The sequence below is a fragment of the Pan paniscus genome, chromosome 18, assembly GCF_029289425.2.
Source record: "Pan paniscus chromosome 18, NHGRI_mPanPan1-v2.0_pri, whole genome shotgun sequence".
Taxonomy (NCBI): domain Eukaryota; kingdom Metazoa; phylum Chordata; class Mammalia; order Primates; family Hominidae; genus Pan; species Pan paniscus.
The window spans coordinates 98,955,185-98,980,000 of NC_073267.2; the positions used below are offsets into that span (position 1 = coordinate 98,955,185).

At 62.8% G+C, this 24,816-nt stretch overlaps 1 protein-coding gene across 1 annotated transcript; it reads left to right on the forward strand.

Annotated features, from left to right (window-relative positions):
- The first annotated feature begins 536 nt into the window (after positions 1-536).
- Positions 537-24,790, forward strand: CDH15 (cadherin 15). The gene is made up of 14 exons (XM_055099152.2): positions 537-669; positions 8,172-8,330; positions 8,956-9,111; positions 12,957-13,101; positions 14,763-14,923; positions 16,666-16,794; positions 17,337-17,522; positions 19,877-20,130; positions 20,953-21,095; positions 21,278-21,517; positions 21,827-22,066; positions 22,802-22,938; positions 23,087-23,245; positions 24,195-24,790. Exons 1-14 carry the CDS (start codon positions 628-630, stop codon positions 24,393-24,395), a joined length of 2,352 nt encoding a protein of 783 aa, XP_054955127.2. The 5' UTR covers positions 537-627; the 3' UTR covers positions 24,396-24,790.
- Positions 24,791-24,816: the final 26 nt, after the last annotated feature.

Genomic DNA, 24,816 nt, shown 5'->3' on the forward strand with positions numbered 1-24,816 from the left:
GCGCACCTACCCTGCCTTCCCCACAGCCTGGCCTCTGGCTCTGCTCCCGACACAGCAAGCCGGGGTATCTCCGACCTAGCCCTGGCCCTGCCCGCAGGAGCCCCGCACAAGCTATCACTCAGCCCTCGGCCCCGCCCCGGCCCCACCCCGGCCCCACCCCGGCCCCACCCCGGCCCCACCCCGCACTCTCACAAGGCGTCACTCAGCCCTCGGCCCCGCCCCGCCCGCCCCATCCTCCTCTGGCTCCGCCCCACCAGCCTCGTGCGGTCACCGCCCCGCAGGCGCACCTGCGCTGCCACTCAGCCCTCGGCCCCGGCCCCGCCCCGCCTGCCCCACTCGCACACGGGCTGTCACTCAGCCTGCGGCCCCGCCCTAGCTCGCCAGAGGCTCCGCCCCACCCGCCTGCCCACACGCTGTCACTCAGCCTTAGCCCTGCCCAGGCCGGCCCTCGGCCCGTCAGAGGCCTCCTTCGTGCTGTCACTCAGCCCTTGCCCCGCCCCCTCCCCGCCCCCCTCACACGTGCTGTCTCTGGCCCTGGCCCGCCCCGCGCACTTGCGCTGTCACTCAGCCTGGACCCGCTCCTTCGGGTCGCGGGTGCACTCCGGCCCGGCTCCCGCCTCGGCCCCGATGGACGCCGCGTTCCTCCTCGTCCTCGGGCTGTTGGCCCAGGTAAGGCATCGGCACCTGCGGGGGTCCCCGCTGCCTCCCTCGACCCTGCGGGACAGTGTCTTCAACTGCAGCCGCACGGGTCTCCCCCAGAACCACTGGCCCTGGTCGCCTTTGGGGGCCTGTGAGCTGAGTGGCCCCGGGTGGGTCCCTGGGCTGGGGGCAGCACCCCAGGGGTTGTGGGGAGTGAGTGTAACCAAACACTCCACCTGGTGGAATCACCCCCAGGACTGCAGAGTGCTGCTGGGGTCAGGGACCCCAGGCAGGGGCCACCCAGGTAGCCGTGCCCTCTCTTTGGAGGAACCCCTGCCAGGGTCTGGGGGTTGCCAGTCTTGAGTGGAGCAGAGAGAGGGGGGAGCGGCAGGAGTGCCCCTCTCTGGGGGGCTGGGGGCCAGGTTTCCATAGGGACTCCCTGCAGTGGGCACAGGACCCCTGGCTAGTCTTGGGTGATGTCCAAACCCCCCACCCCAAGTTCCTGGCCAGCAGGGGTGGCTGCAGGCCCTGCCCCCAGGAACTCACCCTCACGGCTACTTCTCGATTGGGAGGGCCCAGCCCGAGCCAGGTCCCAACACACAGGGCCTTGCAGAGTAGCGTGTGGCAGCCCTGGGGGCTCTGTTCCTGGGCTTCACCTGGGACCCTGCCGTAGCTGCCTGGGGTGATCAGTCCTGGGGCCCCAGCCCCCAGAGGCTGCTGGACTCCGCCCCTAAAAATCTTCTCTGGACTGCTGGCACCGTGGTCTCTCCAACGTGGGAGCAAGCCAGTGTGGAAGGAAGCACAGGCCTCAGCCCCCCACACCCGCCATGGGTACTGCCTAGCTGGAGCCACGTCTCCTCACACCCTAGGGGGACCTAGACATGGAGGATGTGGCCTCAGTGGCTTCAGCCCCCAGGGACTGGGCTGGGCTGGGCTGGGGCACGGCCGGCTGTGGTTGGGACGTCACTGGGTACAAGAGGGCAGCCTCTCTCTGGCCAATTCGAGAGAGAATGCACATAAAGGGCTTAGCGGTGCTCACAGTATTCATTGCTCTTGTGGTCCTGGGGTGGTCAGGGAGTGCTGGACACAGTGAGTAAGGGAAGCCACTCCTTTCCCAGCCCCCACTGAAGGGGCTTCCTGAGTCCCCTCATTCCCACAGGCCTCCCAGCTCCAGCTGGCTCCAATTTCAGCCCTTGGCAGCTGACCAGGCGCCTGGCCAGTGAGACCCTCCAGCAGCTGCCCCTGAGGGGCACCACGGCTCCTGCCATCCCCCACTCCCCCATCTGGAGACAGTGGTCGGGGGAGACAGTGGCTCAGCATGCGTGCTCACCCCCTGGCCCTCCACCCCTCAGCCCTCTGCCGGGGAGCGCAGGCTGGGGGGCTCCATGCCTCCAGGGCCCTTCCCCACCTGCTCTGGGGACAGCGTTTCTTCCCTGGCACCCCAACCCGGGGCATGGTGGTGGGGAGGCTGGCGCCTGTGAAAACATTCCTCCAGACCTCTTCCTTTGGATTTGGGAGTGTCTGCCTTTCAAAAGGCCCCAGGGGGCTCTGTGGCAGGTGGGGAGGCAGGCAGGACCTCTCCCTCCTCAGAAGCCTCCCCTCTCACTGTCCCTTCTTTTCTCGCCCAGGGCTGGGGGACAATAGCCCCCTCCCCCGACAGCTGGAGGCTGGGGGAGGTGGTGGAGGTGGGGGCCAGATGGCAAGGGGACTATCGCCAAGGCTCAAATTCACTCCACTGTGAGGCAAAATATGTCAGTGTCAGGACCCTGCCTGCCCCTCCCCCACCAGCTCAGCTTTCAGGACTGTGTGCTCTCCTGGGCAGCCTTGGGATCCTGGGCCGCCTCCTGGTGAGCCCCCAGGCAGGCAGCGTGGGCCCATCAGGGCCTTCTCCAAGTGAGGGGTTGCTCCCCTGCTCGGGCCACCTCTGATTGCTGAGCTCACTCAGCCCCACCCGGAGGGTGTCTTCAGAACTGGCCCCTCTCAGCCCTGCTGCACCTACACCATCCCTAGTTGCTGGTTCTACACCTGGGACCCCACCCCAGCTGGGAGGCGACTGAGGTCTGGGGCAGCACACTTGACTCACAGAGAACCCCAGCCTGCTGGGAAGGGCCCCACTTCTGCATCTGGGTTTTGGGAGCCCCTTGGTCTCTGGGAGACAGTCAGCAGCACCCTGGGGGCCAGGCAGGGGCTCTTAGCTCGGGTGACTGTGACCAAGGCCAAGAAGGGAAGTGGCTCCCAGGCCACTGTTCTTCCCACAGTGGAAGGACAGCCCCAGACACCGTGCTTTGGAGGGGACAGCTGCCTCCATGCCTCTTCTTCCACATCCCTTCTCTGAAGCCCGCAGCAGCTAGAGAGGGTGGGGCCCAGGGAAGATGCTCCAACCGCTCTGGGCCAGGCCAACAGCTGGGGCCATTCCTGGCATGCCTGGCCATCCAGGAACGGGGTGGCCCCAGATTCCAGCCTGGGGGAGGGGTTGAAGCCTGAGAAGCTTGAGGGGCCTTCACACTCTCTTCCCAGGCAAACCCACCCACACGCCACCAAGCGTGTTCCTAGAATCTCGTAGCACCCTTCCTTGGAAAATCGGGGGAGCAGGAGTGCAAGGTCGGCCCCAGAACCGCTCCTCATTCCCGCCTCGCAGTGGTGTTCGTAAACCCCATTCCCACCTCGCAGTGGTGTTTGTAAACTGTAGCAAGCGCCCAGTGTGTGCGGAGCTTTCTTACACAGCAGCCCCTTGGGGTTGAGTGTCAGGCTAGGAGCAGACCCCAAGAGAGGCGTTAAGTCCCAGGAGCTTGGCTGCAGGGCGGTGGCCCCAGACGTCTCAAGGGCTTCGAGGTGGTTCCCTCCAGGCTCTTGGCTAAGGGTCCAGTCGAGGATGAGCTTGGGGGTGTCATTGGAGACCCCCTGTGGGGAAGCAGGTCACTAATGTCCATGGGTCTTGCCTGGCTTGGGTGGGGGACAGAGAGGAGTGGACGAGTGTCCACAAAATCCACCTCCCAGGGTGCTTGCGTCCCCTACCCCAGGTGCAGGGCTGTGGGCTGGCTGCGTTGATGTGGCTTTGTCCTGGGCACCGGATGTCCCGATCTCCCCAAGACGGCTCCCAGGCCCTCCCTCCACTGGCCACGTCTTCTGGGACGGGGATGGGGTGGGAGGACAAAGAGCCAGCTTTGAGAACGCCCCCGAGAGCCGGAAGTGGGCTGTGGCCAGCCTGCTCACCCACACCCACATCGGCCGTGATCTGGGCAAGTGAGCCCTGCCAAGGCTCTGTGGCCGCTGTGACCTGGTGAACTCAGGCTGTGGACAGGCCTGGGCCCAGGACTCCCAGCCTCTGGCTTGACCACACCCGGCCCAGCGTGACTGGAGGGTCTCCGGTGGAGGCAGCTGGAGGGTGGGTGAACAGGGCTGGCCCAGGTTTGGTGGCAGCTGGGCAGGGAGGGGATGGAAACGTCTGCCCGGGTGGGGGTGGCCCCTCCACCTCAGCCATGTGGGGTTCCTAGAGCCTGGGGTCTCCCTGCCCCATGCCCAGGCCTAGCCCAAGGCCGGTGTGGCTCTGTGGCTGGATTTCCTTCAGAGCATGCGGTTCAGAGCCTAATCTGGGTCTCAGACCCCACGTGACTCCTGGCTCTGTCTGTGTGGCTTTGAGCAAATGCCTCAGGCTCTCTGAACCTCACTGCCCAGAGCTGGGAGGTGAAGGGACCACCACGGGCTCCCGGGGGGTTGGGAGGACCAAAGGGGAGGGGGAGAGGGAGGTGCAAAGCTGCCCAGCCAGGGCCGGAAACAGACCCTGTGCCCACCGAGGCTGATGAAGGCCCCACGCTGGGCAGGCAGGTTTCTACTTGGCAGGAGCTGCCCTGCCCTGGAAGTGGCTTGTGCTCTGTGGGTGCTGGCAGGCTCCGAGGCCAGGGCTGCCATCTGTCAGCTGGCAGAGAGCTTCCCCGGCAGGGTTCCCTGCCTGGGAGCCTGAGGAACCCCCACCCCATCCTCTCCCTGCTTCCTGCCAAAGCGTTTGCTACTCTCTGGACTCCCAGGAGGCCATGGAGGAGGGGACTCAGGTCCTGCTGGCCGAGGACCAAGAATCCCAGGGAAGGTGGCCTGGTTTGGAGACTGCTGCTGCTGCCTGTGGGGACCTCTGTGCCCTGGGCCAGCCCTGGGCACAGGACACAGTCAGAGCGAGAGGCCCCAGTGCCCCATCTCAGGGTGGGCAGATGGGCAGCCTGGGCCTTGCTCGTCCACACAGGGTAAGCGGCCGGTGGTGGAGGACAGAGGCCAAGCCTAATGGGGGTTCAGCCTGACAGGCTTCCTGGCCATGCCAACATCTCCTTCCCGGCCCCCACCCACTCAGACTTACCAGCCCCCAGCCGCTGCCTCCTCTCAAGGCCACCTGCCCCCACGTCCCGGCCCCTGCCTAGACTGAAGTCTCGGCAAAGCCAGCAGGAGCAGGCGGCACTGGAGGGTGAGGCGTTGGCACGGGGCTGAGGAGAGCGGGCGGCCTCGGAGCCAGCAGGGGCGTGGTGGTCAGAGTAGCCGTCGACACCTGTGGTTTTGCAGGGGGAGGGGCGGCCCGGCTGGCCCAGCTCTGACCCCCCCAGTTCTCAGTGCTCCATTTCATGGGGCCCCACCCTGCCTGGAGCAGGTGCCCCCTTCCAGCGGGGAGCTGGGTGAGGCCTCCCACGCAGGGTCCCGCTCACCAGGGCCAACTCGGTGCTCCCTCCGCTCGCACAATGTGGGGAGCTGTTCTAGGTGTTGGTGTGGCATGGCCGGCACACCTCTGTAGTAGGCACAGGACCTGGTGCCGGCTGGGGCGTCCCGTGAGCCTCCCTAGACCCCAGCCCACCTGCTGTCCAGATGAAGGAGCTCAGGAGCAGGCCGTGAAGACGATATTAAGATGGGGGCCCTGTCTGAAAGGGGAGCTGAGGAGTTTGTGTGTGGTGGGTGATGTTTGGGGTCTGCTCTGCTCCCAGACTCCCCATCACCTGCCTGGGACCCCCAGCACCTCCCACCCGTCCGCCTGCCCCACATGGCAGCCCAGCAGCCTGAGGGCTTGTCCTGGGTGGGGGTGCCCCAGAGAGCATGGCACGGGGTAGGGGGTCTCTGTCCCCTCCCAGCCGGGTGGTGCAGGAGGCTGCCCCGTCACTGCGTTAGGGTCTGTTCCTTGGGGAGCTGCTGCCACCCCCACCACAACCCTGGCCACGGGGTCCTGGAAGCTTCCCACCCTGCCCACCCTAACTCAGCATCTTCCTGTGTAGCTCCTGTCACTGGGACGATGCAGATGCCACACCCTCACTACACGTGGTGCCGGTGGGGGGCGGGAAGGGCCTCGGGTCTCTCACCCCCACAGCCCTGCAGTGGGGGGCTGGGAAGGTCGGGGTACCCTCGCCAAGGCTGATTGGGGCTGTGAGCGCTGGGCATGTGGTGCTGGGTGCTGGCCACACATGGGGCCTTAACCACAATGAGGTGAAAGGGGAACACAGCTCCTCACTTTTGCCAGGCACATTTCAAGAGCTCAGCAGCCCCATGTGGCCTGTGGGTCTTGGATGGTGAAAATCTAGAACATTCTGGCAGCTAGGAGAGCGCTGTTGGGTGGGAGGGGGCCTCCGGGGAGGAGGGTCACCCAAGAGAAAGGCCGGGAGCCTGGCGACCCCCAGGACTAGGGAGGCACAGACAGCTCCTAGCCAGGCCCGGGGCACAGGGGACGGGGAGAGGGCACAGGGGATGGGAGAGGGCAGCCCTGTTTCCTCCTCCCTCATCTCCCTCTCCCCTGCCTCTCCCCCAGCCCTGGCCCCTGCTGCCCTCACCGAGTTCAGGCAGACTCTGTGCCCCAACGAGCTGCACCAGGCATCAGCCTGTCCGGGGAGCTCGAGGGTGACCCCCATGTCCGTGCCGAGCCGAGTGGGGTCAGCCCAGAGCCATGTCCTGTCAGCTGCGGCAGCTTCCCCCAGGCTGTGCTTTAGGGTCAGGGGTCTTTCAGGAAGAGCCATGCAGCCCACCCAGAAACACTGACTCCCCAGGCTCGGGGGTCCCAAGCACAGGTGTCCTGGGCATCCCAGGACAGGCAGGACCCACCGTCTCTAAGCTTCCCTTTGACCAAGGTGGGGCCGGGCACCCCAGGAGGGAGGCCCAAGGCCCAGGCTAGGAGCTGGGTACGGTGACCCCATTTTTAAAACCAGAAAATTCAGGATGTGCTTTTGGGGTCACTACGAGTGCCCCTCTCCACCTGGCTCTTGGACTTGAGTCCCTTCTCTAGGCCTCAGTTTCCCCATCTGAGGGGTGGGTGTGGGGCTATCTGTGGTCACAAAAGTTGCTGACCGTCAGGACCTCGGGAGAATTTGGGGGCAGCCACCTCCACTTTGGGGTCTTTACCGGCCTGAGGGTCGTCCCGGCCCTGGAGTAGGGTGGGGTGCACAGCATCTCCCTCTGTACCCCACACTCTGCCCAGGCCCCATCCCCGAGCACCTGGGCTTCCCGTGTGCATTACAAACAGTGCGTCCCAGCCCCTGATGCGGGAGAGGAGGAGATGGGCACACCAGGGTCCCAGCGGCTGAAGTATTGGGGTGAAGAGATGAAGACTTTACCGAGGTACCCTGTTCTGGGAGAAGAAGAGTGAGGCTGGGGGTGGGGCTGCCCCTCTGTCCCCAGCCATGTCCCTCTTGGCTGTGCAGCCACAACAAGCCCCACCCCACCCAGCCCCACCGAGGCAGCCCTGGCCCCTGCCCAGTCAGTCTCAGGAACCCGCACCACCAGCGTTGGCTGCCCAGCCCTGACCTGGTGGGACCTGACAGACCAGCAGCAGCTGCAGGCCGGTTCAGCCACACAGCACAGTCCAGTTGGGGGCCGCTGTATGAATTACGGATACATCTCCAGCTGCTCTTGATGGACTGGAGCTGAACTCTCGCATCCCGGGGTTCCGTTCCCACAAAGCAGCCTGGAGAGGTGGAGGGGGACGGGCACTTTCCTGCAGGCACCTCCCCTGCCGCTCCCCCGGACCCTCCACAGCCAGCCCACTGTGCCCACAGGCACCGCCACTGGCTTCTTGGGGTCATTCCGTGTCAGGACCCCACGCTCTCCCCAGCCCTGGCTGGCCCAGGGGCTTTCCGTGTGCACCGGTACCCTGGCACCTGGGGTGAGGCTGTGTCCCCGCCGCGTGAATCTCAGGTGTCCCTCCCAGCCAGAGGCCTGGAACCCTAGCGCTACCTCCCAGCGGCCACATGTACTCGCCAGGGGCTGCAGAGAGCCTGGCTGCTGAGTGGGCCCAGTAGGAGACTCGGGGGCAGCAGGATGGGGGCTTTGAGGGCCAGTACTTGGGGTGTGGCCACCAAGGCCCCAGCTCAGTCCGACGGGGGCGGGGCTCACGTGCCTTTGCCCTTGTGCTACGCGGCCCCGTGTGTGGAAGCCACCTTGCGCCAATGGGCACTGACCCGTGGGCTGAGGGAAACACTGCGCCCCGTGGCCTCCTCACCACCCACAGCTCCCAGCTGCACGCTGCCGCCCAGGGCTCCGGGAGACGGTACTGTGGGATGCATCTGTCTTTGTTGCAGAGCCTCTTTCTGTCTTTGGGGGTTCCTGGACGGAGGAGGCCCACCACCCTGTACCCCTGGCGCCGGGCGCCTGCCCTGAGCCGCGTGCGGAGGGCCTGGGTCATCCCCCCGATCAGCGTATCCGAGAACCACAAGCGTCTCCCCTACCCCCTGGTTCAGGTGAGCAGGTGGAGGGGGCAGGAGGGGAGAAAGGGGTAGGCTGGTCCCCAGTGGGCCTCCCTCATTCTCTAAAGGTCTCCTGGGAGCCAGCGGGGCCCCATTTCAGGACAGAGGTGAGGCAGGACTCGCCCACCTTGCCAGGGCTCTGGGCTTCCAACCTGGGTCTACAGCAGGGCTCAAACCCTCCCCATTGCCCCAGGCCGCAGGGGAGTCCAGAGCTGCTCCCACCCCACATGCGCCTGGGGTGGACATGCTCCATGTTAGGCTGCACTCTCGGGCGTGATTTTTGTGTGCGTGTTCGCCGACGCTGAGTAGATGGAGGTGAAGGTGAACTGCCTTGCGTGGGCCTCAGCTTCACGTACCCAAAATCACCCCAGAGACCAGGGCCCTGAGGACACCAGGAGCTGAACCTGAAATGAGGCTGCAAGACGGGGCACCCTTGGGGCCACAGGCTGAGCTCTCCCCAGCCCAGCCCAGCTCCTCATTGGGTACCAGGATCCGTCCTCCAGTCCTAGGAGACTTAGACCTGCCCTGCTGTCAGCCGGGGAGGGGCCTGAGGGGCTGCAGAGAGGGCAGAGGCCCCCGCCCGGAGCAGCTCTCCCCAACCCCATTTCCTGCCCCACAGATCAAGTCGGACAAGCAGCAGCTGGGCAGCGTCATCTACAGCATCCAGGGACCCGGCGTGGACGAGGAGCCCCGGGGCGTCTTCTCTATTGACAAGTTCACAGGGAAGGTCTTCCTCAATGCCATGCTGGACCGCGAGAAGACTGATCGCTTCAGGGTGCGGAGCTGCGTGGTCCGACCTGTGCCCCTCAAGCAGGCCTGGTGGGAAGCCAGTGCCCCTCCTCCCCACCAGGCTTCTCCTCCCCGCTCGGTGGGCTTCAGGCCAGACTGCAAGATCCAGGCACCCTTAAGTGAGGGGGCAGGTACAGGGGTTTGGGACCGAGGCCCTGCAGCCGGAGGAGGCAACTGTTTAGGGTTATGTGCCCATTTAACTGGAGGGCAGACAGAGGTCCCGTGGAGGAGCGGCTTGGTTCTGCCAGGGAGGAGCACGCTGCAGCTGCTGTAGCTTCTGTGGCTCAACCACAGCCAGCAACACACTGGTCCTGGGAGCTCAGGAGTGTCGTGAAGAATCTCTAAATAGTGTTGTTTTTGTTTTTTGTTTTTGAGATGGAGTCTCGCTCTGTCGCCCAGGCTGGAGTGCAGTGGCACGATCTCGGCTCGCTGCAAGCTCCGCCTCACGGGTTCACGCCATTCTCCTGCCTCAGTCTCCCGAGTAGCTGGGACTACAGGCCCCCGCCACCATGCCCGGCTAATTGTTTGTATTTTTAGTAGAGACGGGATTTCACCGTGTTAGCCAGGATGGTCTCGATCTCCTGACCTTGGCCCGCCTCGGCCTCCCAAAGTGCTGGGATTATAGGCGTGAGCCACCGCGCCTGACCTTTTTTTTTTTTTTTTTTTTTTCTTTTTTGAGATGGAGCTTCACTCTACCGCCCAGGCTGGAGTGCAGTGGCACAATCTCAGCTGATTGCAATCTCTACCTCCCCAGTTCAAGCAATTCTCCTGCTTCAGCCTCCTGAGTATCTGGGATTACAGGCTCCACCACCATGCCCAGTTAATTTTTGTATTTTTAGTAGAGATGGGGTTTCACCATGTTGGCCTCCCAAAGTGCTAGGATTACAGGCGTGAGCCACCACACCTGGCCCCAAAATAATGTTGATCCCAGTGGCCGCCACTGTTCTGGGCAGTGGGGTTAGTCAGGGAAGAAACCACTGATGCCCCTTGGGGGCTGGGATTCTCAGAGAAGGGGCAGTAAGCGCCGGGCGCAGTGGCTCACACAATCCCAGCACTTCGGGAGGCCGAGGCAGAGGATCACTTGAAGCCAATAGTTCAAGACCAGGCTGGGCATCAAAGTGAGGCCTTGTCTCAACAAAAGATAAAATGGTAAAATAAATTAGCCAGCGGTGTTGCTGCGTGCCTGTGGTCCCAGCTACTTGGAAGGCTGAGGTGGGAGGATCCCCCAAGAGGTTGACACTGCCGTGCGCCGTGATTGCGCCGCTGCGCTCCAGCCTAGGTGACAGAGGAAGACACTGCCGTGCGCCATGATTGCGCCGCTGCGCTCCAGCCTAGGTGACAGAGGAAGACACTGCCGTGCGCCGTGATTGCGCCGCTGCGCTCCAGCCTAGGTGACAGAGGAAGACCCTCTCTCAAAAAAAAAAAGAAGAAAAGAGGACCGGGTGCGGTGGCTCACGCCTGTAATCCCAGCAGTTTGGGAGGCCAAGGCAGGCAGATCATGAGGTCAAGAGATCGAGACCATCCTGGCTAACATGGTGAAACCCCGTCTCTACTAAAAAATACAAAAGTTAGCTGGGCATTCTAGCGGGCACCTGTAGTCCCAGCTACTCAGGAGGCTGAGGCAGGAGAATCGCTTGAACCCGGGAGGCGAAGGTTGAAGTGAGCTGAGACCTCGCCACTGCACTCCAGCCTGGTGACAGAGTGAGACTCTGTCTCAAAAAAAAAAAAAAAAAAAAAGAAGAAGAAAGAAGAGGAGGAGGAGGAAGAGGAGGAGAAGAAGAAAGAAGAAGAAGAAGAAAAAGGGCAGTGGGAGCAAGCCCTAGAGCCCAGAAAACCAGAACCCCGTCTGCACTCCCTTCAGGCACCTGCCCACCCCCAGCCTGTCCTCCCCCAGCCTGCCCTCCCCCAGCCTGCCCTCCCCAAGCCTGCCCTCTCCCAGCCTGCCCTCTCCCAGCCTGCCCTCCCCAAGCCTGCCCTCCCCAAGCCTGCCCTCTCCTAGCCTGCCCTCCCCCAGCCTGCCCTCTCCCAGCCTGCCCTCCCCCAGCCTGCCCTCTCCCAGCCTGCCCTCCCCCAGCCTCCCCTCCCCCAGCCTGCCCTCCCCCAGCCTGCCCTCCCCCAGCCTGCCCTCCCCAAGCCTGCCCTCTCCTAGCCTGCCCTCCCCCAGCCTCCCCTCCCCCAGCCTGCCCTCCCCCAGCCTGCCCTCCCCCAGCCTGCCCTCCCCCAGCCTCCCCTCCCCCAGCCTGCCCTCCCCCAGCCTGCCCTCTCCCAGCCTGCCCTCCCCAAGCCTGCCCTCCCCCAGCCTGTCCTCCCCCAGCCTGCCCTCTCCCAGCCTGCCCTCTCCCAGCCTGCCCTCTCCCAGCCTGCCCTCCCCCATCCTCCCCTCCCCCAGCCTGCCCTCTCCCAGCCTGCCCTCCCCCAGCCTGCCCTCCCCCAGCCTCCCCTCCCCCAGCCTGCCCTCTCCCAGCCTGCCCTCTCCCAGCCTGCCCTCTCCCAGCCTGTCCTCCCCAAGCCTGCCCTCTCCCAGCCTGCCCTCCCCGAGCCTGTCCTCCCCCAGCCTGCCCTCCCCCAGCCTACCCTCCCCCAGCCTGCCCTCTCCCAGCCTGTCCTCCCCTAGCCTGCCCTCTCCAAAATGTCATTTTGGGCTGGGCACAATGGCTCATGCTTGTAATCCGAGCACTTTGGGAGGCCGAGGCGGGTGGATCACCTGAGGTCAGGAGTTTGAGACCAGTCTGGCCAACATGGCAAAACCCCATCTCTACTAAAAATACAAAAAATTAGCCGGGTGTGGTGGCACACACCTGTAATCCCAGCTAGTTGGGAGGCTGAGGCAGGAGAATCACTTGAACCCAGGAAGTGGAGGTTGCAGTGAGCCAAGATCACACCACTGCACTCCAGCCTGGGCAACAGAGCGAGACACCATCTCAAAAGGTAAAAAAAAGAAAAGTAATTTTGTACTTGATGTGGGGAAAGGACGCTTCCTGCCTTTGCCTCTGCAGGAAGCAAAATTTCCTTTTATTTGCCCCAAATCCTCCTTTAGACTTTGAGAACCAGTCCTTGGATCCCTTACATCAAAAGTTATTAGAGAGTATTTCTCACTTGGAAACGGTAATTGTGCCCATTCTCCGAAAGGGTGGGAGGCAGTTTAAAATGTCATGTGCACAGGGGAATTAAACTTCAGGAGGAGGCCAGGCGCAGTGGCTCACCCCTTTAATCCCAGCACTTTGGGAGGCCGAGGCGTATCACCTGACATCAGGAGTTTGAGACCAGCCTGGCTAACATGATGAAACCTCATTTCTACTAAAAATACAAAAAATTCGCTGGGCGTGGTGACGTGCACCTGTAATCCCAGCTACTTGGGAGGCTGAGGCAGGAGAATCGCTTGAACCCAGGAGGCAGAGGTTGCAGTGAGCTGAGATCTCACCATTGGACTCCAGCCTGGGCAACAAGAGTGAAACTCTATCTCAAAAAAAAAAAAACAAAAAACAAAAAAAATAACTTCAGGAGGAACAAAGACCACAGAGAGAGAGGGAGAGAGATTAGGAACCCTCTGAGAGCCTTACTTTAGTCACACATGAAGCTGTGAGCTTCCTGGCTGCCAAGGCAAGCAGGGAAAGTGGCACCTGCCCTGTCTGCTAAGGGAAGGTGGCTCCCGTTCAGGGACGTCCTCAGTCACTGTGACAGATGCCCCACCCTGTGCTGTTTCTCGCCTGTTTAAGCTGGTGTTTCCAGCTGGAGACAAAGTCTGAACGTGCTGTCTCTTTCGCATGGCCCTAACGGGAGCCACAGAAATTTGGGGGCCACAGAGCCAGCCCTTGCTCTATGTTTGAACAGCTAAGAGCGTTTGCCCTGGACCTGGGAGGATCCACCCTGGAGGACCCCACGGACCTGGAGATTGTAGTTGTGGATCAGAATGACAACCGGCCAGCCTTCCTGCAGGAGGCGTTCACCGGCCGCGTGCTGGAGGGTGCAGTCCCAGGTGAGACAGGACCACAGCCCCGGTCCGGGAGGGGCTACAAGGAAGGGCTCTGTGAAGTCCAGGATTTCCCTTAAGCAAGAATTCCAGAGGCCCCTCAGAGAGTCTAAAAATAAGTAAACAAGTCTCCGAGGCAGGTCCGTTTCCACAGGTCAACTCCTGCCACTTCCCATTCCAACATAAATTTCAAACCCAAAAATCTGAGCCTGGGAGTGGAGGTTTTTCAGGGGTCTTGTTCTCCCCCAAAAGCAAATGACTTCTCCCTCCTGCTCAGGGGGCCATCTGGAGCCAGGCACACTCCATCCTCACCCTGTACTCACATGGGGTCCAGAGCACCCACAGGCATCTCTAGGTTGTGATTCACCCTAAACCCAGGCTGACCTGTAAGATCCAGCCACGGGGACTCGCTCCCACCTCCCTGGGGGCCCGTGGTAAAGACCTGGCGGAAAGGCACAGGCCCCCTCGTGTCTGAGGCTACCAAGGACTGTGGCCAGGCCTGGCCCAGGCTCAGGCTTGGAGGCTCATATCCCGCCTCAGTTTCCTTCCCGTGTCTGTGGCAGTGGCCTCCACGCCTCATTCTGCCCCAGGTGACAGACAGCACGTCCTAGCTCCAGCTGTCCCGGGGGGAAGTCACAGCCGGCCAGGAACTGCTCCCCAGGGTGGCCCAAAGCCCATCCTTCCCACCCCACCTCGGTGGCTAAGTCCACCTGAGCTGCCAGAGGGGTCAGGCCTAAATCTCAGGAGAGGGAAATGGGGGGAGGTGAAACCTGGTCCTGCCACATGTGGCCCCTCTAGCGGCACCTTCGTGAGTACCGCTTCCCACAGCAGGTGGGGCGGGGGCTCTGGCCTACACAGACACAGTGTGCGTCCTCTGCTCGGCTGTCGTGTGTCCTGCACCCAGCCTGCCCGTGCGTCCTCTATTTTATCCTGCCCTTGCATCCTCTGTCTTATCCTGCCCGTGCGTCCTCTGTTTTATCCTGCCCCTGCGTCCTCTGCCCAGCCTGCCCGTGTGTCCTCTGTCTTATCCTGCCCGTGCGTCCTCTGTTTTATCCTGCCCTTGCATCCTCTGTCTTATCCTGCCCGTGCGTCCTCTGTTTTATCCTGCCCTTGCATCCTCTGTCTTATCCTGCCCGTACGTCCTCTGTTTTATCCTGCCCGTGTGTCCTCTGTTCAGCCTGCCCATGCATCCTCTGTCACCCTGGATGCCAGCAGCTCCTGGAGGCCCCCGCTAGCTAGCCCAATCTGACCCAGCGCCCTTAGCCCCTGCACTGGGGAGGCCCCCGCTAGCTAGCCCAATCTGACCCAGCGCCCTTAGCCCCTGCACTGGGTAGGCCCAGGAGCCAGCACCTGACCCAGGTCGCATCCAATGCTCCTGTGCTCCGACCCCATAAACAGCACAAGCCGGGCAAAAGGCTTCGACCACATAGGTGGCCTGGACACAGCACGGTGGGCTTCAGGGGCAGCGGGAAGCATCTGGACTCGGGGGTTGCCGCATGCTGGCCACCTCGGTGACACAAACAGCGCATGGACTGACTGCCCCATCTGGGGTCAGCCGTGCTGGAACCGGGGAGCCTGTGCACACGAGGTGCCCCCGCGCCCCTCACAATGCCCCCAGCCCATCGGCCCTGTGGACGTTGGCCCTCACGCCTCCCTGTGCTTCCCAGGCACCTATGTGACCAGGGCAGAGGCCACAGATGCCGACGACCCCGAGACGGACAACGCAGCGCTGCGGTTCTCCATCCTGCAGCAGGGCAGCCCCGAGCTCTTCAGCATCGACGAGCTCACAGGAGAGATCCGCACAGTGCAAGTGGGGCTGGACCGCGAGGTGAGGTGGTGCCCCGGCAGCTCCACACCCGCACGGCCAGGGCAGCCCATCTCCTGTGGGTCCCTCTGCCCCCAGCCTGCCCACCCCAGACACTCCTGTCCCTGCCGTCGCTGCAAAGCTTGCAGTGGCCCTGGCTCCTGAGGAGACGGCATGGGGTGAACCCACTGATGCGCAGACAGGAGCCGCGCTGGCCCGGGTGGGAGGGGTCTGGTGCAAGTAGAGCGTGAGGGGCCCGGCACAGGGCAGGGCTCCCCAAGCAGCCCCGCCCCTCTCAGCCTCATGGCAACGGCTCCCCGCTGGTAAGTAACTAACTCCTTCTGTCAGGGCCCCTGTTGCCCCTTGCTGTCGGACTTCTGTGCTCCCGGAAGACCCCCCTTGAGTCAGCTCTTCTAGGAAGCCCTCCTGGTTACACTGTTACGTGGTCTTTGTCCATTTCTGTTCCTGCCACTAACCACGGTTCCCCAGGGCAGGGACCCAAGCTCACTGGTGTGCTAGGTGCCCAGCACACAGTAGGTGCTCTGTAAATGCTTACCCAGCGCACAGTAGGTGCTCTGTAAACACCCAGCGCACAGTAGGTGCTCTGTAAACGCTTACCCAGCACACAGTAGGTGCTCTGTAAACGCTTACCCAGCGCACAGAAGGTGCTCTGTAAACGCTTACCCAGTGCAGAGTAGGTGCTCTGTAAACGCTTACCTAGCGCACAGTAGGTGCTCTGTAAACACTTACCCAGCACAGAGTAGGTGCTCTGTAAACGCTTACCCAGCGCACAGTAGGTGCTCTGTAAACGCTTACCCAGCGCACAGTAGGTGCTCTGTAAACGCTTACCCAGCGCACAGTAGGTGCTCTGTAAACGCTTACCCAGCGCACAGTAGGTGCTCTGTAAACGCTTACCCAGCGCACAGTAGGTGCTCTGTAAACGCTTACCCAGCGCACAGTAGGTGCTCTGTAAACGCTTACCCAGAGCACAGTAGGTGCTCTGTGAACACCCAGCGCACAGAAGGTGCTCTGTAAACGCTTACCCAGCACAGAGTAGGTGCTCTGTAAACGCTTATCTAGCACACAGTAGGTGCTCTGTAAACGCTTACCCAGCGCACAGAAGGTGCTCTGTAAACGCTTACCTAGCACACAGTAGGTGCTCTGTAAACGCTTACCCAGCGCACAGTAGGTGCTCTGTAAACACCCAGCACACAGTAGGTGCTCTGTAAACGCTTACCCAGGACAGAATAGGTGCTCTGTAAACGCTTACCCAGCACAGAATAGGTGCTCTGCAAACGCTTACCCAGAGCAGAGTAGGTGCTCTGTAAACGCTTACCCAGCGCACAGTAGGTGCTCTGTAAACGCTTACCCAGCGCACAGTAGGTGCTCTGTAAACACCCAGCACACAGTAGGTGCTCTGTAAACGCTTACCCAGGACAGAATAGGTGCTCTGTAAACGCTTACCCAGAGCAGAGTAGGTGCTCTGTAAACGCTTACCCAGCGCACAGTAGGTGCTCTGTAAACGCTTACCCAGTGCACAGTAGGTGTTCTGTAAATGCTTATCCAGTGCCATAGGCTAGGGCAGCATCACAGCCCCATGCACTTAGGATCGGGGCAGGATTCTCCGGGCCACGTGGGGTCTTCAACACCCACTGGGCGCTCCCGTAGGAACTGAGCTGGCCAAGTGGCCTGGCTCCCACCCCTGACCAGTCCCCATGTGCCCCACCTGGGCCCTCATCTTCTGACCCTGTGCCCCACATCCCCAGGTGGTCGCGGTGTACAATCTGACCCTGCAGGTGGCGGACATGTCTGGAGATGGCCTCACAGCCACTGCCTCAGCCATCATCACCCTTGATGACATCAATGACAATGCCCCCGAGTTCACCAGGGATGAGGTGCTGCTGCTGTCCCTCCCTCGAAAGTAGCCCCTGCTTAGAGCTGCCTTCCCTTCTTGGGCTCCTGCAGAAGGCAGCGGGCTTCATGATGGGGCAGGAGGATGGTGTGCTTTGGAGAAGGAACTCCGCGTGGGCGGGTGGAAGCCCAAGCTGGAGGGGCCCCGGGGTGCTGCGTGGCAGTGTGTGAATGGAGTCAGAGTTGGGAGAGAGGCCCTTGGGGAGAAGCAGCCCGTGGGACCCTCTGAGGCCCTCTAGCATCGGGGAGCAAGTCTCCCTCCGGCCTTTGCTGTATGGGAAGGGAGCACGAAGCTGAGCCCACAGGGGAGGACCATGGGGGCACCTGGGGGACAGTGACTCACAAAACAGACAAACCTGAGGACACCCAGTGGGTGGGGAGCAGCTTCGACAGGAGCAAGGGAGGGTGTTCCTGCTGGGAGGCAGGAGGGAGGGTGGGAGGGGAGGGTGGGCTGAGGGCCCTGAGGGCCCCACCCATGCTGTCCCCCCAGCCCTGCTGGTAACTGGGGCTGGGATCCCCCCGCCAGTTCTTCATGGAGGCCACAGAGGCCGTCAGCGGAGTGGATGTGGGACGCCTGGAAGTGGAGGACAGGGACCTGCCAGGCTCCCCCAACTGGGTGGCCAGGTTCACCATCCTGGAAGGCGACCCTGATGGGCAGTTCACCATCCGCACGGACCCCAAGACCAACGAGGGTGTTCTGTCCATTGTGAAGGTGAGCGGCCCCCGGCTGGCACACAGATGCCGGCACACACAGATGCCGACACACACAGATGCCGGCACACAGAGATGCCGGCACACACAGATGCCCACACACAGATGCTGGCACACACACATGCCGGCACACACAGATGCTGGCACACACACATGCCGGCACACACAGATGCTGGCACACACAGATGCCCACACACAGATGCCCACGCACAGGTGCCCACGCACAGGTGCCCACACACAGATGCCGGCACACACAGATGCCGGCACACACAGATGCCCACACACAGATGCCCGCACACAGATGCCGGCACACAGATGCCCGCACACAGATGCCGGCACACACAGATGCCCACACACAGATGCCCACACACAGATGCCCGCACACAGATGCCGGCACACAGATACCGGCACACACAGATGCCCACAGATGCCCACACACAGGTGCCCACACACAGATGCCGGCACACACACATGCCCACACACAGATGCCGGCACACACACATGCCCACACACAGATGCCGGCACACATAGATGCCCACACACAGATGCCCACGCACAGGTGCCCACACACAGATGCCCATGCACAGATGCCGGCACGCACAGATGCCGGCACACACAGATGCCGGCACACACACATGCCCACACACAGATGCCGGCACACACAGATGCCCACACACAGATGCCCACACACAGGTGCCCACGCACAGGTGCCCACACACAGATGCCCATGCACAGATGCCGGCACACACAGATGCCCACACACAGATGCCGGCACACACACGTGCCCACACACAGATGCCAGCACACACAGATGCCCACACACAGATGCCCACACACAGATGCCCACACACAGATGCCCACACACAGATGCTGGCACACACAGATGCCCACACACAGATGCCCACGCACAGGTGCCCACGCACAGGTGCCCACAGATGCCCACACACAGGTGCCCACACACAGGTGCCCACGCACAGGTGCCCACGCACAGATACCCACACACAGATGCCGGCACACACAGATGCCCACACACAGATGCCCACACACAGATGCCCGCACACAGATGCCGGCACACAGATGCCGGCACACACAGATGCCCACAGATGCCCACACACAGGTGCCCACACACAGATGCCGGCACAAACACATGCCCACACACAGATGCCGGCACACACACATGCCCACACACAGATGCCCACACACAGATGCCCACACACACATGCCGGCACACACAGATGCCCACACACAGATGCCCACGCACAGGTGCCCACACACAGATGCCCACGCACAGATGCCGGCACACACAGATGCCCACACACAGATGCCCACACACAGATGCCCACACACAGATGCCCATGCACAGATGCCGGCACACACAGATGCCCACACACAGATGCCCACACACAGGTGCCCACGCACAGGTGCCCACGCACAGATGCCGGCACACACAGATGCCCGCACACAGATGCCAGCACACACAGATGCCGGCACATACACATGCCCACACACAGATGCCCACACACAGATGCCCACGCTGGGGTCTGAGCCCCTTCCTGGCAGGTTCACATCCTCTGACCAGCTGGGACCTTGTGTTCGTCCTTGGGTGAGAGAGAGTGGGGGAGGGCATGGAGCCCCCCAGCCTGAGGACTGGGTCCCAGGCCATGCTACCCATGGGGCTTGAGGGCCAGAGGCAGGGGACACCCTACACCACTCTGCTCTGTCCAGCCTTCCTCCTTTCATATGGAATCCATGTACAAAAACACAGCTGCACACCTCTGTCAGTCCTGGTTCTACCGGAGAAAGAGGCCATAGGAGACACATGCACAGATATGTCCGCATGTGTAGATGTGGATGTATTTAGATACTGACACAGTAAGAGGTTTACTGCAAGAAATTGGCTCATGCGGTGCTGGGGTCTGGCTGGGCAGGTCTAACGTGCAGACCATAGGCCGGAGCCGATGCAGCAGTTTAGAGGCAGAGAAAATGCAGTTTTGCTCTCAAAGCCTTCACCTGAGTGGATAAAGCCAACCCACATCACCCAGGACGATCTCCTTTATTTAAAATCAAGTGACTGCAGGGGCTGGCGCCATCCCCCAATGGCCCTCGCTGAAATACCTGCGGAGTAGGTGCTTGAACCCTGGGCTGCTCCCCAACCACCACCACACACAACCAGCATTTTAATAATATTCTTTGTGCCTTCTTGTCCTGCATAATTTGTTTTTTCAAGGTTAAAAAGGGGCAGAAGGAAAGTACAGGCGCTCTGGACAGACCCAAGGAGTGGCTCCCCCATGGCACCCACCCTCGGGTGCCCACACTTGCGTTGGGCGGATGACGGGCTGTGCTTCCTTCCCTCAGGCCCTGGACTATGAGAGCTGTGAACACTACGAACTCAAAGTGTCAGTGCAGAATGAGGCCCCACTGCAGGCGGCTGCCCTCAGGGCTGAGCGGGGCCAGGCCAAGGTCCGTGTGCATGTGCAGGACACCAACGAGCCCCCCGTGTTCCAGGAGAACCCACTTCGGACCAGCCTAGCAGAGGGGGCACCCCCAGGCACTCTGGTGGCCACCTTCTCTGCCCGGGACCCTGACACAGAGCAGCTGCAGAGGCTCAGGTGGGGGCTCCTGAGGCCCTGGGAGAGGTAGAGGAGGCTAACAGCCCCATTCCTGCTTCAGGTGCCCCTGACCCCTGGGCTCTGAGGGTCAGAGGGTGTAGGGGCCATTTGCTGTGTGGGTTCCTGAAGGTCTGGAGGGTCTTGAGTCCCGAGCATGCCCGTGTGTGCATGTTGGGGTGACCTCACCCCCTAGGGCAGGCCCAACTCCAGCCTGTGCACGCCAGTCTGTCCCTGCCAGCTGTGTCCATCCCAGGAGGCCCTTGCTCCCAAGGGACTGGCCGTTCACATCTCATTTCACTCCAAGCCTCGCCCTGTGTATCCCTGTCTGTGTCCACGGGGCCCGGGAAGGGCCAGCACCAACTGAGGCTTAACTAGGTTGCCACACAATTGTCTCAGCGCCCTGGACAGCTCGCCTGCCCTCCCTGAGCCTCAGTTTCCTCACCTCACAGAAGGTGCTGGTGACTGCAGCTCCCATCATATTCACATGGGTTGTGTGTACATGTGTATGTGCATATGTGTGTGCACATGTGTGGTACATGTGTGTGGTGTATAGGTGTGTGGGGGGTGGTATGTGCAAGGTGTGGGGGAGTGTCTATGTGTATATATGTGCATGTGTGTGTGCTGTGCATGCCCATGTATGTGTATGTGGTGTGTGCATGCATGTGGCATGTAAGGCTGTGTGTGTATGTTGTGTGCATGTGTGCATGCATGTGGTATGTGTGTGCCTGTGTGTGTGCAGTGCATGTCACACACCCATACCTGACCACACCTGTGGGGCCCTGGGGTAAACTCAGATCCCACTCTTCCCCTCCCCTGCATCAGCTACTCCAAGGACTACGACCCGGAAGACTGGCTGCAAGTGGACGCAGCCACTGGCCGGATCCAGACCCAGCGCGTGCTCAGCCCGGCGTCCCCCTTCCTCAAGGGCGGCTGGTACAGAGCCATCGTCCTGGCCCAGGATGACGGTGAGCGGCGCCGCCGGCTTGGGGCTCCCTGACCTGGCCTTGTCCCGGCTGAGCACCCCTGCCAGTGTCCGAGGGCTCTGCCCATGTCGCCCGGGGGCTCAGAGCTGTGCACCCGCTCTGAGCCGACTGGTGGGGCAGGCTGGGGTGTTGGGGTCACTAAGCTGTGGCCTCTTCGCCCGCAGCCTCCCAGCCCCGCACCGCCACCGGCACCCTGTCCATCGAGATTCTGGAGGTGAACGACCATGCACCCATGCTGGCCCCGCTGCCGCCGGGCAGCCTGTGCAGCGAGCCACACCAAGGCCCAGGCCTCCTCTTGGGCGCCACGGATGAGGACCTGCCCCCCCACGGGGCCCCCTTCCACTTCCAGCTGAGCCCCAGGCTCCCAGAGCTCGGCGGGAACTGGAGCCTCAGCCAGGTCAACGGTGCGCTCCCCTCACCGCCGCGCTCCCCCCATCCCCACGCTCCCCCCACCCCCACACTCCGGCCTCGGCGGGGGCAGGAGGGCGAGGGGCATGCAAACCCGTGGTCCTGCAACAGGTCCCCTCCCGTCACCCCCCCCACCACTGCATCCTCCCGTGGGGCAGGGTTACTCATTGTGCCCAGAGGACGGTGGGGGTGGGGGGGCCCCAGGCCCAGGATCTCGGGATCCCCACCCTGTCTCGGCGCGAGGAGGGCAGGCGAAGTGGGGGCGGCCTCGGGAGGCCCTCGCTCACCACAGGCGCCCTCCGCAGTGAGCCACGCGCGCCTGCGGCCGCGACACCACGTCCCCGAAGGCCTGCACCGCCTCAGCCTGCTGCTCCGGGACTCGGGGCAGCCGCCCCAGCAGCGCGAGCAGCCTCTGAACGTGACCGTGTGCCGCTGCGGCCAGGACGGCGTCTGCCTGCCGGGGGCCGCAGCGCTGCTGGCGGGGGGCACAGGCCTCAGCCTGGGCGCACTGGTCATCGTGCTGGCCAGCGCCCTCCTGCTGCTGGGTGAGTGAGCGCCCCACCTCCAGCTGGACCCTCGGACCCTCCTCCCCAGGCCGTCCCCTGCTAACCAGCCACGCCGCTTCCTCCCCAGCTCCGCCTCCTCCCTAACCCCGCCCCCTCATTACCAGCCACGCCCCTTCCTCCCCAGTTCCACCTCCTCCCTAACCCCGCCCCCTCATTACCAGCCACGCCGCTTCCTCCCCAGCTCCGCCTCCTCCCTAACCCCGCCCCCTCATTACCAGCCACGCCCCTTCCTCCCCAGTTCCACCTCCTCCCTAACCCCGCCCCCTCATTACCAGCCACGCCCCTTCCTCCCCAGTTCCACCTCCTCCCTAACCCCGCCCCCTCATTACCAGCCACGCCCCTTCCTCCCCAGTTCCACCTCCTCCCCAACACCACCCACTCATTACCAGCCACGCCGCTTCCACCCAACCCGCCCCCTGCTCGCCAACCCCGCCCCCTCATTGCCAGCCACGCCTCTTCCCCAAGCCGGCCTCTCCTTACCAGCCAAGCTCCCTCCTCCACAACCCCGCCCCCTCCTCCCTAACCTCGCCGCTTCCTCCCCAACCCCGGCTCCTCCATGCCAGACACGCCCTTTCCCCAAGCTCCGCCCCCTCAACCCCACCCCTGCTTACCAGCCTTGCCCCGCCCCGCCCCATCCTCCCACCTCCTTCGCAGCCCGGCCCCCTGAAGTTGCGCCCTGTGCCTGGCCCCAGCCTGCGTCCCCTCATTCCCCAGTACTGGTCCTGCTCGTGGCACTCCGGGCGCGGTTCCGGAAGCAGTCGCGGGGCAAGGGGCTGCTGCACGGCCCCCAGGACGACCTTCGAGACAATGTCCTCAACTACGATGAGCAGGGAGGCGGGGAGGAGGACCAGGTGAGGAGGCAGATGTGGGTGGGGAGGCGTCCCCAAGGAACCCAGGTCGCGGGCCTTCTTACAACAAGCTGGCCAGGAGCCTGTACCTGAGACCTCCACCAGGGCCACCCGAGGGATGCCTGGCTCTGTTCCACCTCCTCGCCCACAGGACGCCTATGACATCAGCCAGCTGCGTCACCCGACAGCGCTGAGCCTGCCTCTGGGACCGCCGCCACTTCGCAGAGATGCCCCGCAGGGCCGCCTGCACCCCCAGCCACCCCGAGTGCTGCCCACCAGCCCCCTGGACATCGCCAACTTCATCAATGATGTAGGTGCTCCTGGGGACACCCCAGTACACACAGGCACGCACAGGTGCACACACACATGCACATGTACACACCTGCACATGCATGCAAGAACCGGCGCCTGCATGCACTTAATGGGCCGTCCCAGAGCACCGCAGAGGAAGATGGTGTGCGGGCGGGAGTGTGGAAGCCCCGCTGCCACCGTCCAAACTGGGCCCTCAGCCTCCACCCACGACGCGGGTCTTTGCACAGATGGAGTGGCGATGGCCACAGACCCATCCACTGCCCCGTGTCCACCATGGAGGGGGTGGGGGAGCCCCGGGAGCATCCCCTGGGCTTTGGTGGCTCTCAGCGGAATCAGGGCCTCCATAGAAGACCCTCTGGACACAGCGTTAATGATTCCCTGCCATCCACAGGGTGAATGTGAACACGGGGAATCTGGGGTGTGGGGCGCACAGGGAACCCTCCTCTGTGCCTGTCTGCACTTGTAGCACCTGGCTCAGAGAAAGCCCCCAGCAAAGGTGTACACCCCCGGTTAGGAGCGTGTGTCCCCACGAGCTGAGAGGACGGACATGCAGACAGAGCCTCCGAAAGGCGGGCGGGCCGTTCTGCGGATGGGGGTGTCCAGGAGGCTCCAGTTCTGCCTTGAGTGGACAAGGCCCACGGGGACGAAGAGACCAGGGTGATGGGGAGCAACCCCTTCCCACCTTGCTGGGGCAGGGCAGAGCCCCGGGGGACGGGCTGGCCGCTGGCCTAATCCTGAGGAAGGGGGTAGTCCGTGGCACCCTCTTCACAACCCTGCTGCTGTGCCCTCAGGACGCTTTGCCTCCCCTCAGACCTCGCCCCCGGACGTGGGCAGCTTCCCCTTCCTGAGCCCGTGCCTTGAGCTGACTTTGCCCTGGGCTGTGGCCACGGCGGTGGGGCACCCGCTGGCCCCTCCCTGTGTCTTGAGCTCTCCGGGCCTCTTTACAGGGCTTGGAGGCTGCAGATAGTGACCCCAGTGTGCCGCCTTACGACACAGCCCTCATCTATGACTACGAGGGTGACGGCTCGGTGGCGGGGACCCTGAGCTCCATCCTGTCCAGCCAGGGCGATGAGGACCAGGACTACGACTACCTCAGAGACTGGGGGCCCCGCTTCGCCCGGCTGGCAGACATGTACGGGCACCTGTGAGGGTTGGAGTAAGGGGCCAGATGGGACCACCGGGCCAGGGAGGGTCTTTCTCCTGGGGCACTGCTACCCAGACACAGAGGCCGGACAGCCTGACCCTGGGGCACAACTGGACATGCCACTCCCTGGCCTCGTGGCCGTGATGGCCCCTGCTGAGGCAGCCTGAGGTCACTGGGCCCGACCCCCCTGGGCCTGGGGCAGCCTCCTTCCTGTAGGCGAGGGCCCAAGTCTGGGGGCAGAACCTGAGTGTGGATGGGGCGGCCAGGAAGAGGCCCCTTCCTGCCGGGGTGGGAAGAGTTTCTCTCCATCGGCCCCATGCGGGTCACCTCCCTAGTCCCACCTTTGCCTCCTACCAGGGGACCTCATCTTTGTATGAAAGACAGCAACCTCCTGGGTAAATCTGAATGAAAAACGTGCTAGTCTC